The 14,776-nt window shown below is 46.3% G+C and overlaps 1 protein-coding gene across 3 annotated transcripts; it reads left to right on the top strand.

Moving 5' to 3' along the window:
• The first annotated feature begins 129 nt into the window (after positions 1 to 129).
• RAD52 (RAD52 DNA repair protein) lies at positions 130 to 13,528 on the top strand. 3 transcript variants are annotated; one of them, XM_088055450.1, is made up of 13 exons: positions 130 to 195; positions 2,608 to 2,728; positions 5,716 to 5,807; positions 7,127 to 7,228; positions 7,810 to 7,903; positions 9,254 to 9,321; positions 9,559 to 9,677; positions 9,764 to 9,839; positions 10,689 to 10,885; positions 11,091 to 11,227; positions 11,829 to 11,906; positions 12,410 to 12,643; positions 12,884 to 13,528. In XM_088055450.1, the coding sequence occupies exons 3-13, from the start codon at positions 5,718 to 5,720 to the stop codon at positions 12,940 to 12,942; spliced, it is 1,254 nt and encodes a 417-aa protein (XP_087911576.1). In that variant the 5' UTR covers positions 130 to 195; positions 2,608 to 2,728; positions 5,716 to 5,717; the 3' UTR covers positions 12,943 to 13,528. The 3 variants fall into 3 exon arrangements, with proteins under 3 accessions (XP_087911576.1, XP_005530601.2, XP_087911575.1); XM_005530544.3 differs by having other exon boundaries at positions 11,826 to 11,906; XM_088055449.1 differs by lacking the exon at positions 130 to 195 and adding an exon at positions 503 to 537 and having other exon boundaries at positions 11,826 to 11,906.
• The last annotated feature ends 1,248 nt before the right edge of the window (positions 13,529 to 14,776 follow it).

The following is a 14,776-nucleotide window of genomic DNA, read 5'->3' as shown; positions in this document are numbered from 1 at the left end:
GCCCCGCCCCCGCCGCCGCCACGCCCCGCCCCCGGCGCGCGCGCTCGCCGCGCTGGGCTTCCCCCTCGGCCCTCCCCGCCCCGCCCCCGGCGTTAAGTCACCGCCCGCGAGCGCCCCCAGGGAAGTTTGGCCGCTCTCCGGCGCCGTAGCGGCTGCTCCGGGCGGGAACTACGAACGGGCCGCGCTGAGGCTCAGGTACGGCGGGCAGGGCCCGGTGGGGCCTGAGAACCGGGCACAGAACCGGGCACAGAACCCGGCACAGAACCCGGCACAGAACCGGGCACAAAACCCGGCACAGAACCGGGGCCTCCCCTGCGGGCGGCGGGCCAGGGGCGCGCGCGGGGCCGGTGTTTCCTGAGGGAGCCTCGGGCAGACAGCACCTGACCCCATCAAGAATCCTTCCAAGCTGGATTTGCTATGATCTCAGGGTGTAAGGAGCCAACAGCAGCACTGGCTTCCTCAGCCCTTACTCCCAGGGAACACTGAAGTGAGAGATTGTGGCAAACGGGTCAGGTCTGCCAGACTGCACAAGGAGTGGTACTTACTGTCATGTGAATTATCACTGTTTAAATTAGCACCTCCTTGCAATGAATACGGCTTATATTGTGATTATGTTATATTGTTTCATCATGTTACATATTACCTGCATTGTATATTTTATATATAATTATATTATTGCATTTTTTATATTATATTATAATTACCGTTTCTATTATAATTCAGACCTCTGGCAGGCTGATATCCACCGAGGTCTCGATAACCTGAACTTCCCTTTCAACTGCTGAAGCAGAGAGTCTGTTTTGAATTAATTTCTGTAGAATAATATAATGCATATATGTGCATGCTATACTACCTAAGCCATTCTATACTATCTAAGCCTAAGGAATCTCCTCAAAAAAAGAGATAATTTATAGTTATATTGCTGGCTAAGGAGGCAACAGGATGGAAATAGACCGGTGCCTCAAGTATCTTGCCAATTTCAAGTGTAAATGATTTTCCATTTAACAATATGCAAGTGTCAACCTGGAGCAAAACAGAGCCTAAGAGCTTTAGGTTTTTCGTCCCAGCTTAATAAGTGTGCCATGTTAATAGGGTCTTGGTGCCAGAAGTGTCATCTGTGCCTGTGATCTCTTGGGGGTTTGTGCTGCACAGTTTGACAGATCTCCCACGGTGCTCGCAGGGTTCAGATGGTTTCGTTTCCAGGCTGGATTAATTGCTTGCCTGGTAATTGCATTTGGGAGATCTGCAGGCTTTCTGCTTACAACTGGCCAGGTTGCTTTTCCCTGCAAGTCCCTAACCATTACTCTTGGGTTAAAAACTCTGCTGTCTCTGCCTTGCAAGGGCTGAAGTGACTCGTACATAAATGATGTGGTGATAAATCAATCTGACAGGCTTTTAGAAAGAAGTGCCCACGTAAATAATTGATGATATTTGAGTAATATTCCTGCCTGGCCTGGTCTCCAGAACAGGCTCTTTTCTTTTACTCTGCCTGCATGGATGTAAAACTCCTTGAAGAGCAGATTGTTCATTTTTGGTTTTGTGACTCTGAGATGTCGCTGTTTCATACCTGGAAAAAAACCTAGCAGCATGACAGAGTTGTTTTCTTTCAGTGCTGCCCCTTGGTCACTGTTCATTGTGATGAGGATTTTTATTTTTTTTATATAATATCAAAAAGGTTATTTGTGCAGGAGTACCAGTCAATCCCTTTAATGAAATATTTTTTATACACATTGTGAGTTAATGCAAAGGAATTGAGTAATGTGGGAAATGAAACAGGATATATATTTTTGGAAAGCAAATGTATTTCAAATTTAGAATTGTTTGGAATGACCTGTTTCTTAGAATGCTGTTGGTGCATTTTTAACCAATTAAACTTTTTTGGACCATTTGTAAGGCAAAAATTGCAACAGGCAGTGGACTTGAAAACAGCAAACAAAATTACGTAGCAAAGGAGTAATTGACACACACCACTGCTGTTACAGAAAGTGTTTGGAGGCATAACCAGGAAAATTTTAAAAACATGAAAAACTAAGCAGTCTGGGCTGGATTTGTAATTATTGGGAGAGCAGGCCCCTGAACAACTTCCAGCAGTTACACTGATGTTCAGTGAATTTGTGGCAGCTGTGTAAAGGCTGCCATGACAGGAAACAGCGAGTTTCTCATCCTTTGCTCCAAAAATACAGGCATTGGCCAGGTAGGTTTTGTTTCAGATGTTAGGTGTACCCAAAAAATCTTAAATTTTTGAAACACACCCCCACAAGTGCACTCTTACTCTTCCAAAATTGTATAAAGAGAGAGCTTTACCCTGTGCTCATTAAAATGTTTAAACAGTGGAACCAGAATTAGTGTTTTCTGTTCAGTGCAGGGAGGACTGTGATCCTAGATGTGCCAAGAGTAAACCTAGCAGTGCCTGATAAATCAGAGTTCAGCTGTGCTTTTGGAGCCACAGAGATTGCAGTGGAACAAGTGGGACTGCGTGGAGGTGTCCACCTGCTGTAACTGAGTAGCAATTGTGAGAGTGGTGCTTGGATGCCTTGAAAGCAAGTATGTTTCAACTACTGCAGGGAGCTCAAACATGCTGTTATACCTTTTTTTCTCCTGCTACAGAATGTGGCCTGAATGAGTGAGGGGCATGAAAGAGCTACTGGCAGCACCAGAGGCCAGCTGTAGTCTGCAGCAGACACCCAGTCTCCTGAGCTGCCCCTGCATTTCCATGTTTAACCCACCAGTGAGTATCTTTTCCTTCTGTTGAAGTTAACAGAACATTACCTCGCTTTTCTCAAGTCATCAAGGCTGTATACCTAGCCATATCAGAAATCAAAACTGGGGACTTCTATTATGTGCAGCTTTTCCACAAGCGATTGCATCATCTCTTTTCCACTTCTTTTGAACTGTGGAGTAGCACAGGCCTGTCCTGATTAGGAACATCTGCTCCATTACACTTGAAAGAGTGTAACACACTCAGCTGTGTGTTCAAACAGCCTTTTCATAACAGGTAAATCAACTTACAAAATAGTTTGGGTTTCCCAGAGGCAAGAAAACTCCACAGAAGTATAAAACTTGTAAAGTTTTTTGGATGTTTTATCAGAGTAATACAAAGCTTAGATTAAACATGTGGCATTATCTTTAGTGCTTGCTGAATCACTTGTCGATGTCTGTTTAAATCTTTGCTCTTGCTGGGCTCAGTGGAATTGCATTTATTGGAAGAATGTTGAAGATTTTTACTCAGCAGACCAAAGCAGATTAAATTCAGGATTTTCTGAATCTGGAGTAAGATTGGTTTATTTCTTGCATGGGAATTTGTGTACACACACATTTTTCTCAACAGTGCTCAATTTCACTACCATGCAAATAAATACCTACTTGTAGAGTGCTGTTGAAAATTAGTATTGCATATCCAATTTTCCAAAACAGAGATTGTTTTTTTCTGATTATGTACATAATCTGTTCAAATTTTGAATGGCAAGATCAAAATATGGTAGTAGTAAAAGGTGTTAAGTTTCTTTACCTGTTCTAGTGTGTCAAGGCAATGTTTTGGAGCACAGTGCAGCACCTCTACTCTTGTGTGGATTCTTTCCCAGTGACAAGAAAACTTCCTTAGAACATGACAGCTAAACTACAAAGAATTCCTTGCAAATAATAAATAATTGTCCCAGAGATAGTAAATTATAATTCCTAGGTGCCTTTAAACTGATAAACTGCTTGCATCATCCTGCATATTCAAATGCATACTTGAACTTGAATTTTTAGTCTTTCTGGTTTAAAAATAGGGCATTTTTTAACACTGGTTAATGAATCAGGCAGCCTCCTACCACAGAGGGTGTCTGGGGCTCTTGGGCACTCCAGTCAACAGTTCATTATCTACTTCAGCATTAATGTTTCATGTGAGTTAAAACGTTGTGGGGAGAGGGCAGGGCAGTGAGGAAATCATATTCCAGTGAGGAGTGGAAGCACCTTGCTTTCCCTGGCTCTGGCACTGAGAAGAATTTATAGCTCCATTTGCAGAATTAACTTCTCTCTCTTCCCAGCTCCTACTCTAATAATTTTTGATATCGAAGTCCTGTCACTCTGAAATGCTCAGACAATTGCTTTGAGACACAGGGCTTGGCTGTGCTGCACTTCCCCAGCTGCAAAACCCCCAACGTTGTTCTGATGGAGGGTTTGGTTTAAACAAGGCTCTCAGCTGAAGCTGCTCTTGCAGGTAAAGCCTGAAACTAAGAAACGGAAAGAAACTTGTGTCTTCATCACTCAAACTGGAATCACACATCATTTGAATACAAAGCACTGACAGCTAAATTTAGACTGATAATGCTGCACACCATAAAAAACCTTGAAGAACTTTATCTAAGACCAGTATTAAGCAATTTTGCATCAAAGTGGCACCCACCTACATTGCATAAATTGGTCATAGCGTTTGTAGGCAAGTGACATTTCAGTCATTGTTTCTTCCCAAGGGCTCACAGTGATTAAGATCTGATTGAGGCAGCTTGGGGGTGTGAGTGGAGGCAACAGTATTGTTCAAATTTCAATTCCCTTGGCCACACACACTATTTATGTCTCTGTGATTGTCTCCCTCCCCATGCAATGAACTCTTTGCTGAGCAGAGGAAATAGCCTGCTTAAATCACAAGTGTTTCTCCTGGTAATGTTGCTTTCTATTTGCTTTTTTCCAAAGCCAAACGTATTTACAAATTGCTGCTAACTTCTCATTGAAAGGCATTCAAGTGTGTGAACACTGTACAATTATACAAGTTTGGGACTGAAGAGGAATAATTCTAGCCAACCAAAATTAAGGAGAATTTTAGCTTCACTTGGCATAATTGCCAGTGCTCACGCTTGCCAAGGAAACAACTGGTATCCTTTTTCTGAAAATTGTTTGCCAAGCCCTCAGTAAACTTTGGATTTCTTGTTTAGAGACTGGAAAAACAACTTATTTTGAAAAGTGCCACACCTGGAATTCATTAGCAAAGGAGAGTACTAGCCAAGTGCTGACTGACTGGCAAATCATGCTATCTGCTGAGGATTTTAGGCTTTCTCAAACTGTTTTGCTATCTCCAGCTCTCTTGTATGTCTGATTTTGTCTTGTATTTGTATTGCCTACAGAAGTCTGAGTGCTGGGCTTTCGGTTGTGCTCAGCAGCGGTGCAAGTACAATGAAAGATTCTCTCTGTGGGCTATTTGGGAGTGCTGCTGCAGCCCCTGGCACAGCTGGATCCACAATCTCCCCAGGGCAGGGGGGAGTGGCCGTGCAGTGCTGGGAAGTGTTGGCTACTGGCTTGGAAAAGGGTGCCATCTACTGAACTCTTGGTACCACTTCTCCCAGTTCTGACAGCTCCTGTGGTTCTCAGCTCTGCACAGTTTATGTGGCACCATATAGCACCAGGCAGGGTGATTACAGACTAAACAGCAATCTAAAATAAAACTGACAACTCAGGGTATAGCTGAGTAAAGTTTTACAAAGTTGTCCCTACTTTTTATCAAAGTATTAGTGGATATTGAAAGTGGCGCAGGAGGACAGTGCTGAAGAATCCAAAAGAAGGATTTATTTTCTTCTTCCTTCCCTGGCATGGTACAGTGCCTTCACATTTACCTAAAAGGAAAAAACACACACTTATCATTTTTCAGCAGTGTGATATTTAGAATAAGCTTTTTGCCATGTTTTCATATGGACTGGCAGTTCTGTTCTATTTAGTGATTCTATTTTCTCTCATCTCCAGGGATGCCTGAGAGCCAGGGGAAGGACGGTGAGAGCTACAGCAGCAGCAGCAGCATCTCCAACACTGGGGACTCCGTGGCTTCCTTTGGACAGGTCAGCTCCTTTTGCCTGAGAGGGAAATGCAAGCTGCATGCTCACACTACTGGAAATCTGCTCTGCATGTTTATTCCTTTTAAACTTGGGTCCAGGAAGGCTGGAATCGTGCTACACCCTATTGTACTTCACATTTTTTCTCTGCAATAGTCTTGGCACGGCCTGAGTTATAATAAATTGCTCTGGATTCTTCTCCAAAAGGTTTTCAAATCTTTTAAACCTTAAAAGTGGGTCTCATTTTATTCTGTCTTATTCCCAGATGGCCTGAGTCATGCTTACACATATTTTCAGCACAGGAAAAGCCAACTACTTTCAGCTATCAAAAAATAATCTTGAAAAGTTGTAAAACAATTTGAAAAAAAGAAAACTGTGTCTGGATTGAACAGAATTCTCCTCTCCATGATAGGCATTTCTACACAGTTCCTGAATGTGGCACAAGCTTCTGCATTCTCTCTTTCTCCTTATGCTTTTTGGTTACAGGCTTGTATTCTAGAGTCAGCAAAAGATAAAGCTTTCACTCTTAAGTTTAAATAGAACTAAATACAAATTAGAGTGGTTTGGCAGGAGTTGGAATTTATATGGCACACACACGCTAGAAATTTCTGTGTTCTGCTGAATTGTTAGGGCAAGCCAGTACATGCATACACAATATTTATGATTTAAGTGGTGAAACCTCTGTTCTGTCTCACTTCAGGCTGTAAAAACACGAGCTTTTTAGTTCTCAAATCTTTAAATGTACATTTAGGTTTCGCTACATTTTGGAAATTGGATTTCTACTAAGACAAACCTAAACTTACAACACTTTAGGCTTCCCATCATGCTGGTGTTCTTCAATGATGCCAGTGATGTTGGAGTTACTCAAAGAAACTGGATAGCTCAAGATACTTCTGTTCTGACTGCTTTCCTGAGCTGCTGTCCTCCCTGCCCTGGTGAAGTGGAGTGTGCCAGTGGAGTACAGTTAATCTTCAGTTTTGTTGGAGTCTTTAAATACACTTTTCTTGTTACACAGAGACACCACGTTTTGGTTTAGAGCAGTAAAGCAGAAACTTACATGTGTGTGTGGCTAGGATTATTAATGAAAAATAATTGCTGCAGCACAGTAATTAATGCCTGTATCCATCAAGAGTAAGAGGAAAAAAGAACAGTCTCGTGTGTGTAGGTGTTTCCTTGCCACATCCTTGCCTTTCCTTGCCTCGTTACATCCCAATTCCAAAAACTGGATGATGCCCAGGTTGGCAGGACTGGGCTAGAGCAGTGCTTTGGGAGAAGAGGGAAGCTGGAAGAGGGAGAGTGAGATGTGTTGCCTTGTTCTTGCCCAGTATCAGTACACAGCCGGCGAGTACCGAGCTATCCAGCACGCCCTGCGGCAGAGGCTGGGCCCAGACTACATCAGCAGCCGGCAGGCAGGAGGAGGGCAAAAGGTAGGAACAAACATCATGTTTCAACTCCATTTTTCCCAGGAAAACTAGGGTTTAAATTGGTACAATACTCCTTATTTTTTTGAAGTTTATTTCCCTCTAGTAGTTTACTATGCAGATATGAATGGAAAGTGAGCATGGCATAAGTTCTGGCTTTTATTGAGCCACAGATTTTCCTTTTACACTTAAAAAGAGACAGTTTTTCAGTGCTTCATCCTTTACAAATGATTATTTATCTACTTGTGCAACACTGAGCTGTTTTCCCTATTTTTTTCCCAGAATTGGACTATATGAAACATTATACAATAGAAGCTGCATTTGCCGTCTTTAGTGCTCACTCTGCCTTCTGTTGATTAAGTCATATTTGTTGTTATATTAATCCCCATCACATTTGCTGGAAGAGAGTGCACCTGAAGCTGCACCATCAGCCTTTTATTCACATTATCTGAACCTTGAATTTAGCTGGGTTTCCTCAGTGTAAGATGATATGTGTAATCTCTGTTAAAAGTAAATTGTGCAGAGATGTGTGCACAAGGCTATGTATTTATTTATAGATATTTATGTGTATGTGCTCTTCTTTTCAGGTCTGTTACATCGAGGGTCACAAGGTCATCAGTCTGGCCAATGAAATGTTTGGCTTCAATGGCTGGGCTCATTCAGTCACTCAGCAGAATGTTGGTAAGGATCTCTGGGGGCAAAGAAGGTTTTGCTCCCTCTTGTTTCACTGGGAAGGAAAATTCTCTCAGATAAGGGCCATGGTTTCCATCACAGAACCACAGAGCATGATTGGAAGGGACCTCCAGGATCACCGAGCCCAGCGCCTGGCCCTGCACAGCACCATCCCCAAGAGTCCCACGCTGTACCCGGGAGCGCTGGCAGGCTGGGGCTGTGCCCGCTGCCCTGGGGAGCTGTTCCCAAAACACCCTCTGGGGGAAAAACCTTTTCCTGCTCCCCAAGCCAAACCTGCCCTGGCCCAGCTCCGGGCCATTCCCTCGGCTCCTGTCACTGTCAGCACAGAGAGGAGATCAGTGCCTGCCCCTGTTCCTCTCTCAGGGAAGCTGTGAGTGCACTGAGGGCTCCCCTCAGTCTCCTCCAGGACCAAGAGACCTCAGCTGCTACAATTTCATCACTTCAAAGCACCTGGGCAGAGGCATGAGCAACTTCCAGGTGTCTTACCAGTTAGTGAAAACGAGAGAAATTGAATAATAATGGAGCTTCTGTTTTCATTTTAGTTCTGTCATAGTCATTATTCTCAGTGTGTTTATGATTATTCTTGAGCTATTCTAATCGAGTCTGATCTCTATGGGTACACTCAGTCAAGAGTAATTACAATTAAACTATTTAACACCCGGCAGTCCTGAGCCAACTTTTATACTCACCTGTAATTTTTAGACTCTAACCAGTTCATATTCTCAGTTAATATTCCCCTAATCTTTAGGGACCCATCTTTTTCTGCAGATTTCTCTTCTAGCTAATACCCAGTACTGAGGTTTTTACAACAGAAAACTTTGGGAAAATTTTTCAACTATGACGTGATGTTCAGATGATCTTAAAGCTTCAGGCTCTTCCATGTTGATAGCTGAAATAGTACCTGCCAGGGGAGTGTTGTCCTTGTTTGCAGATCTGCTGTGCTTATGCTGGAGACTGGTTGTTGAAGTAGGTCAAAGCAGCATCTTAAATTACCTTCTCCCTTCTACCCCACCTTCAGAAATCTTTTCTTAACTCAGGCTGGTAGATTCTAGAAATAGAACAACTTACTTCATTGCTTTCCATCTATTCTGCACCACGGTTTTCATTCCCCCTTTTCAGTCAGGAAAGGACTGACATCCTTCAAACTTCTGCCTTTTTCAGATAATGCCATAATTAGTCATTCCTTAGAAATTCAGACATGCTGTGATAAAACCTTGTGCAAATTATTTGCAGACTGCAGACTTCTACTAGATCATAGGAAAGAAATTACTTTCATAGACAACAGCTGCTTTCTCACTACTGTTTTTATAAATTAACACTTAAAACGTCTCCTTCCAGACTTTGTCGACCTCAACAATGGCAGGTTCTATGTGGGTGTGTGTGCTTTTGTGAAAGTTCAGCTTAAGGTAAGTGGTTTTTTGTGTTGGCTCTGACTGTAGCTGAGCAGTTGCCTGAAGCTGTGAATGTGAGTCCTTGCATGGGTCAGAGCACAGTCCTCAGGTACTGCTCTGCATTAGGGAACCTGCTGCTGTCCTAAACATTGACCTTGCTGTGGAACAAACAGCCAAGGGCAAGGAACCAGGCTTGGGAAAGCACAGCACCTGCATCTGTAAAATCCCCTTACATTTGAAATGGTTCTGCAGGATGGGTCATACCATGAAGATGTGGGATATGGAGTCAGTGAAGGCCTCAAGTCCAAAGCCTTGTCCTTAGAAAAGGCAAGAAAGGAGGCAGTAACAGATGGACTGAAGAGAGCGCTCAAGTAAGTGAAGATCAGCACTTGTACATTTTCAGAAGCTGTGTGGGAATGCAGGGTTTTCAGTCACAGTGAGCCCTCTTGTTCCTCAGGTGCTTTGGGAATGCTCTTGGGAACTGCATCCTGGACAAGGACTACCTGCGAGCCGTGAACAAGCTTCCCCGGCAGGTGCAGTACAGGGGCTGCAGAGCCCCCACTCCTGCACTCACAGAGTGCATCCCATTCCTGAGAGCTCCTGACACCAGCAGCCTTCCTAACAAACATCTCCCACACAAAGCAGTTCCTCAGGTGGCACCTGCCAGCTCCTGCTGTGCACCAGCTGGGCCAGGAGGCTTCTAGGCAGAGACCTGCCTGCTGGCAGGAGGGAAAAGGAAAGCCTTCTGCAGCTGCTGATCCATGGGCTCTCATAGCAAAGCTGCCTTCAGTCACAGTAGGACTTGCCAAACTCTGCTAGAGGCCTAGAGCTGCAAGGCAGTCCTTCAAAGAGTGTAGGAGCAGATCCAAAGGGACACCTCACCAGGTAAAGATGGCCCAGATCTCTGGTTTGCCAGGGTCTGTTAGAGGCACTGCCACAAACTTGTAAGGTGACAGAGCCAAAACATCCCATCTTTAATAAACTGGAATGGTGTACCTTCCTCAGAACTCAGAACAGGCTGGCCTTGCCCTTTAGCACAAGCAGGAAAATGGACTGCTAGAAACAAACTCTCTCAGCAGCAGCCTTGTGGGGCTGTGAGAAGCTGTAAAATCCTGCATCGATCACCAGCACCCGTTCTCGTTTGCAGAGCAGTGTGGGGAGACCTCACCATCTGCCCTGCAGCACTGAACAGTTAAACCAACACAAAGTCACAGGAATTCAATGATTAACTGACTGAATTACTGGGTACTGAAAGAGCAGTTCAGGTTTCTGACTGTTCCACTTAGCGCAAACACAACAGATTTTTAACCAGTGCTTATTTCATTAACTCGATGATGGAAATTTCTGAACCTTCTCTTTTTTCTCCTCTACTCCTTTACCAGGTACCCCCTGAGTTAGACTTGGTCAGAGCTAAAATACAGGACTATGAGCCTGAAATAGAGAAAGCAAGATACAGCAGCTATGTGGACAGGCAGAACGCAGCAGGGAGACAGCACTGTGAGGTGACACCAGGCTGTAAGCCTGTCCAGACAGAGGCTGCTGTAGTGACAGCAGATCAGAAACAGCCCAACGCTCCCAGGTGAGACTGCTGGCATAAATGTGTTTTTTAAGCTGTATTAGAAGTCACTGAGCCTGTTAAAACATGTAGACAGCTCTATTCCAAAGATGCCATAAAGCTCTAGTTCAGTGGTTTTTCTTTACTGTTTTCTCTTAATGAATTTTTTCCTCACAAAATGTAATTGCTGAGGTCCTGTTTAACTTTGTGTTTCTGGGGGGGAGGACAGAAGCACAGACTCCCTGGCCATGGAGTGTGATGCCACTTACCAGAGGAAACTGCGCCAGAAGCGGCTGCAGCAGCAGTTCCGGGAGCAGATGGAGAAAAAGCAGCAGGTGCCAGGAGTTAGTCCCAGCAGCAAACAGGGTGAGAAGTGGCATTCAAAACTGGCACCTCCCATGAGAGCTGCTGGCAGGCACAGGTCACCCACAGTACAGGAGCCTGGCCAGCTTCATGTGCTGTGCCACCAACACATCTTTGAGGCCAGAGGCAGGAGCATTGTCATATATTCCCTCTCTGTGTTCCAAGAGCGTCAGGAATGTCAGCTCTAAACCTGCATCACTAAATCTGCAGCTTTCCAGCCACCCGAAAGCAGCTGTTGCCAGCACCATTAACCTGCTGGGGCTGCAGCACTTGGCTGTGGTAGCTGCAGGCAAACATGCGTTGCCTGAGCAGCTGATGCATTGTCCTTGGCTCACGGGGAAGTCTGGGGCCGTGTGGGAGCAGGAAGATGAAGAAGGACAGGTTAAAACCACATTAAAGTAGCACAGCTGCTCCTCAGATGTCAGCAGGTACAGAATGTTACTTCCCACATTCTGCTTCCAAGCCTTAGCCAGCTGTAGGACAAAGAGGGTACCTGGTGGCAGTGCTGGCTGCCATTTCAGCCTCGTGCTCTGCTAAGGAGGAGCCAAAGGGCATTTCTGTATTTCTGGTATTGATCTCTTCTTGTGTTGCCTCCCTGCAGCAGCATCTGATCCTCCCGTGAAGCTCAGCACTCCAGCAGAAGTGCAACAGGAGCTGGCAATAGAAGAGGAGTTCTTTGCAGGTCAGCCAGAGTCAGAGATGAGAAATAAAGTGTTAAAGCACTGGTATTTAAACCAGGTCAATTCAGAATACAGCATAAGGGTGAAGGCTCTGAAGAATTGGAATAACACAAGTGTGAGTGTGATTGTGACCTTAACAATACAAACTTTGCCTGAGTGGCAGGGAGATGGTGTCCATCACTATGGGGGTTTCACTTGGGCTCTTCAGCAGAGTTGTTACACCTGTGTGATAAGCCATGTTCCTGAGGTGACACTGCACAACACAGAACTGGGGGGGTTTGGGGTGTGTCTTTTCTCAATAGAGCCATGGATATTTGGGGCACACACCATGGTGCCTGCACACTGCTGAAGTCCAGAGCACTGTTGCACACACACACAAGAGATGCTTTACAGTTTAAATGTTATAGTGATCACTGCTTGTAGGAAAAGAATGTCCTGGTTTTGGAGCTACTGCCCCTCCTGTGGCACAGTACTGTGTCATGGATCCCCTTCTCGTTCTTTCCAGATGATCCTGAGCTTTGGGACATCTCCTTGGAGAGCACTGACCTAAAGGTACCGGGTGCCAAAGTGTCGGAGCCCTCCTCGGCTGCACAGCAGCCCCCCGGGACACCCCGTGGGCAGCAGCAGATGAGAAGGACACCCCGCAGGGGCAGCCAGCACAGAGCTGCTGCCAGGCTGGCACAGCTGCAGCCCCCTGCTGCAGCCCCCAGCACCAGCTGTGCCCACCAGCACACCCCAGGTACTGCCACACGTGACTGAGCTCTGGCTTCACAGGGGCTCCTGGGAGATTGGGAAAGTCCAGTGGGAGAAATTTTCCTTTCTTTTGGACCTGGCTGCAGATGCTGGGACAGGGGGCTTGCAAAACTGCTTTTTTCCATACTACTGTCCTTTCAAGGAAGAGTTAGAAAAAGAATTGAGGAACACATTTAGAAAACAGAAATAAAACCCCTAAATTCCCCACTTTCTCCCTGTGTGGCAGGGTGCAGCCCACTCAGGAGAAGTCAGAGCTTGAAGAAAAGGAGGCTGGAGCCTACGTGAGACGCCCGGTGGGATCTGTGCCTCTCTCGTGGGTTACATCACAAGGCTGCAGCTGGCTTTCCAAATTGTGGCACATGGACTCTGCTGTACATTAAGGGGAAGCAACAGAGAAGAGTTTCATACAATCAGAAAGAATTTAATGTACTCTCAGGTTGTTGTGTATTTCAGATACACAATAACCTTCCTCTATAACCACGCTACCATTTGTGCTTCTGCAGCACGAGGCTTGTGGCCCTATTACAATTGGGCAGTACCTGTCAATTGCCTGAAGCAGGAACAGAATGAATTATTACAAATGAGAAGCTATGAATTGATGTCTGTCCCTCGGTGCTGCGTTCCAGCACAGAGAGGAGAGATTTTCCCCAGGGCAGGGAGCGGGGGCTTGTGACCAGGGGACAGAAGGGACGAGCTGTACCCCCAGGCCGGGGGTGACCCTGGCTCTGGCTGCATGGGCAGGGCAGAGCCCCTCGCTCCTCCCGAGCCTCTTCCCCAACCTGTTCCATCCCCCTTCCCCAACCTGTTCCATCCCCCTTCCCCAAGCTGTTCCATTCCCCTTCCCCAACCTGTTCCATCCCCCTTCCCCAACCTGTTCCATCCCCCTTCCCCAACCTGTTCCATTCCCCTTCCCCAACCTGTTCCATTCCCCTTCCCCAACCTGTTCCATTCCCCTTCCCCAACCTGTTCCATTCCCCTTCCCCAACCTGTTCCATCCCCCTTCCCCAACCTGTTCCATCCCCCTTCCCCAACCTGTTCCATCCCCCTTCCCCAACCTGTTCCATCCCCCTTCCCCAACCTGTTCCATTCCCCTTCCCCAACCTGTTCCATCCCCCCTCCCCAACCTGTTCCCTCCCCCTTCCCCAACCTGTTCCATTCCCCTTCCCCAACCTGTTCCATCCCCCTTCCCCAACCTGTTCCATCCCCCTTCCCCAAGCTGTCCCCTCCTGAGCCGCCGCCAGCCCGCACCCCGCAGCCCCGAGCCTTTGGAACATGAATGGCAGCTGCACTGCTGTTTTTAAATAAGCTTTTAACCCCTTTCAACACAGAAATAAACACGAGTTTGAAAACAAACCCCGCTGGGAGCTGTGGGTGCCTCTCTGCCCTGCCAGCCGTCCCACCTCACTCCTGCTGACCGGCCCCAAAGGGCAGCGCTGCACCTGCACTGCCTCCTTTGCTTTGGGACGGGCAAACAGAAACAGCCAGGGCTCCCGAGCTGCCAGCAAAGGCAGCAGCTGCTGCCAAAGAAAGGATTTGTAAGCGCTACTGGAATAGTCCTGTAGCCGTTTGGAGCAGCTCCCTGCAGGAGAGGGAGCAGTTCTGGGCTGGCCGGTTCTGTTCCCGTGCAGGGCACTCCTGGCACAGTCCAGGGGGGAGGCACAATGGTGCCACAGGACTGGGAGTGAGAGCTGAACCAGGAGAATTTACACAAACTCTGGGATTAGTCCAACCCTGAAATCAGTTTCAGGCTTCAGATGGGACTTTACTCTCACGGTTTGCCTCCCTGCTCTAACTCTAAGGACATTTGGAATATTCAGCATTTATTCCTCTTCCTCCTATTCTGCCTTCATCCCTTAATGCATCCTTTTCCCTTAAAAGAGCCTTTACTATCCACTTACCTCCTGGACAGAACAAAGAACAGGGATTGACTTCAGCATGGAAAGGCAGGACAAGCCCTAATGAATGGGACTAGATTGGATCTAGAAAACAGCTCCACATTTCACCGGACTTGTTTCTGGCCAATTCGGTGCTGCCTTCAGAAGAGCAGGGAAGAGGCACATTCCACATGTTTGAGTCATGGCCTCGCTGCTGACACCACGTACCTGCCAGGAAGGGAGAC

This window comes from Pseudopodoces humilis, chromosome 5, assembly GCF_049639895.1.
Source record: "Pseudopodoces humilis isolate 2021_Gansu_Grassland_sample_001 chromosome 5, ASM4963989v1, whole genome shotgun sequence".
In the NCBI taxonomy this organism is placed as follows: Eukaryota; Metazoa; Chordata; class Aves; order Passeriformes; family Paridae; genus Pseudopodoces; species Pseudopodoces humilis.
Note: the sequence above shows the minus strand (reverse complement) of the source record. Positions and strands in the feature narration are given on the sequence as shown.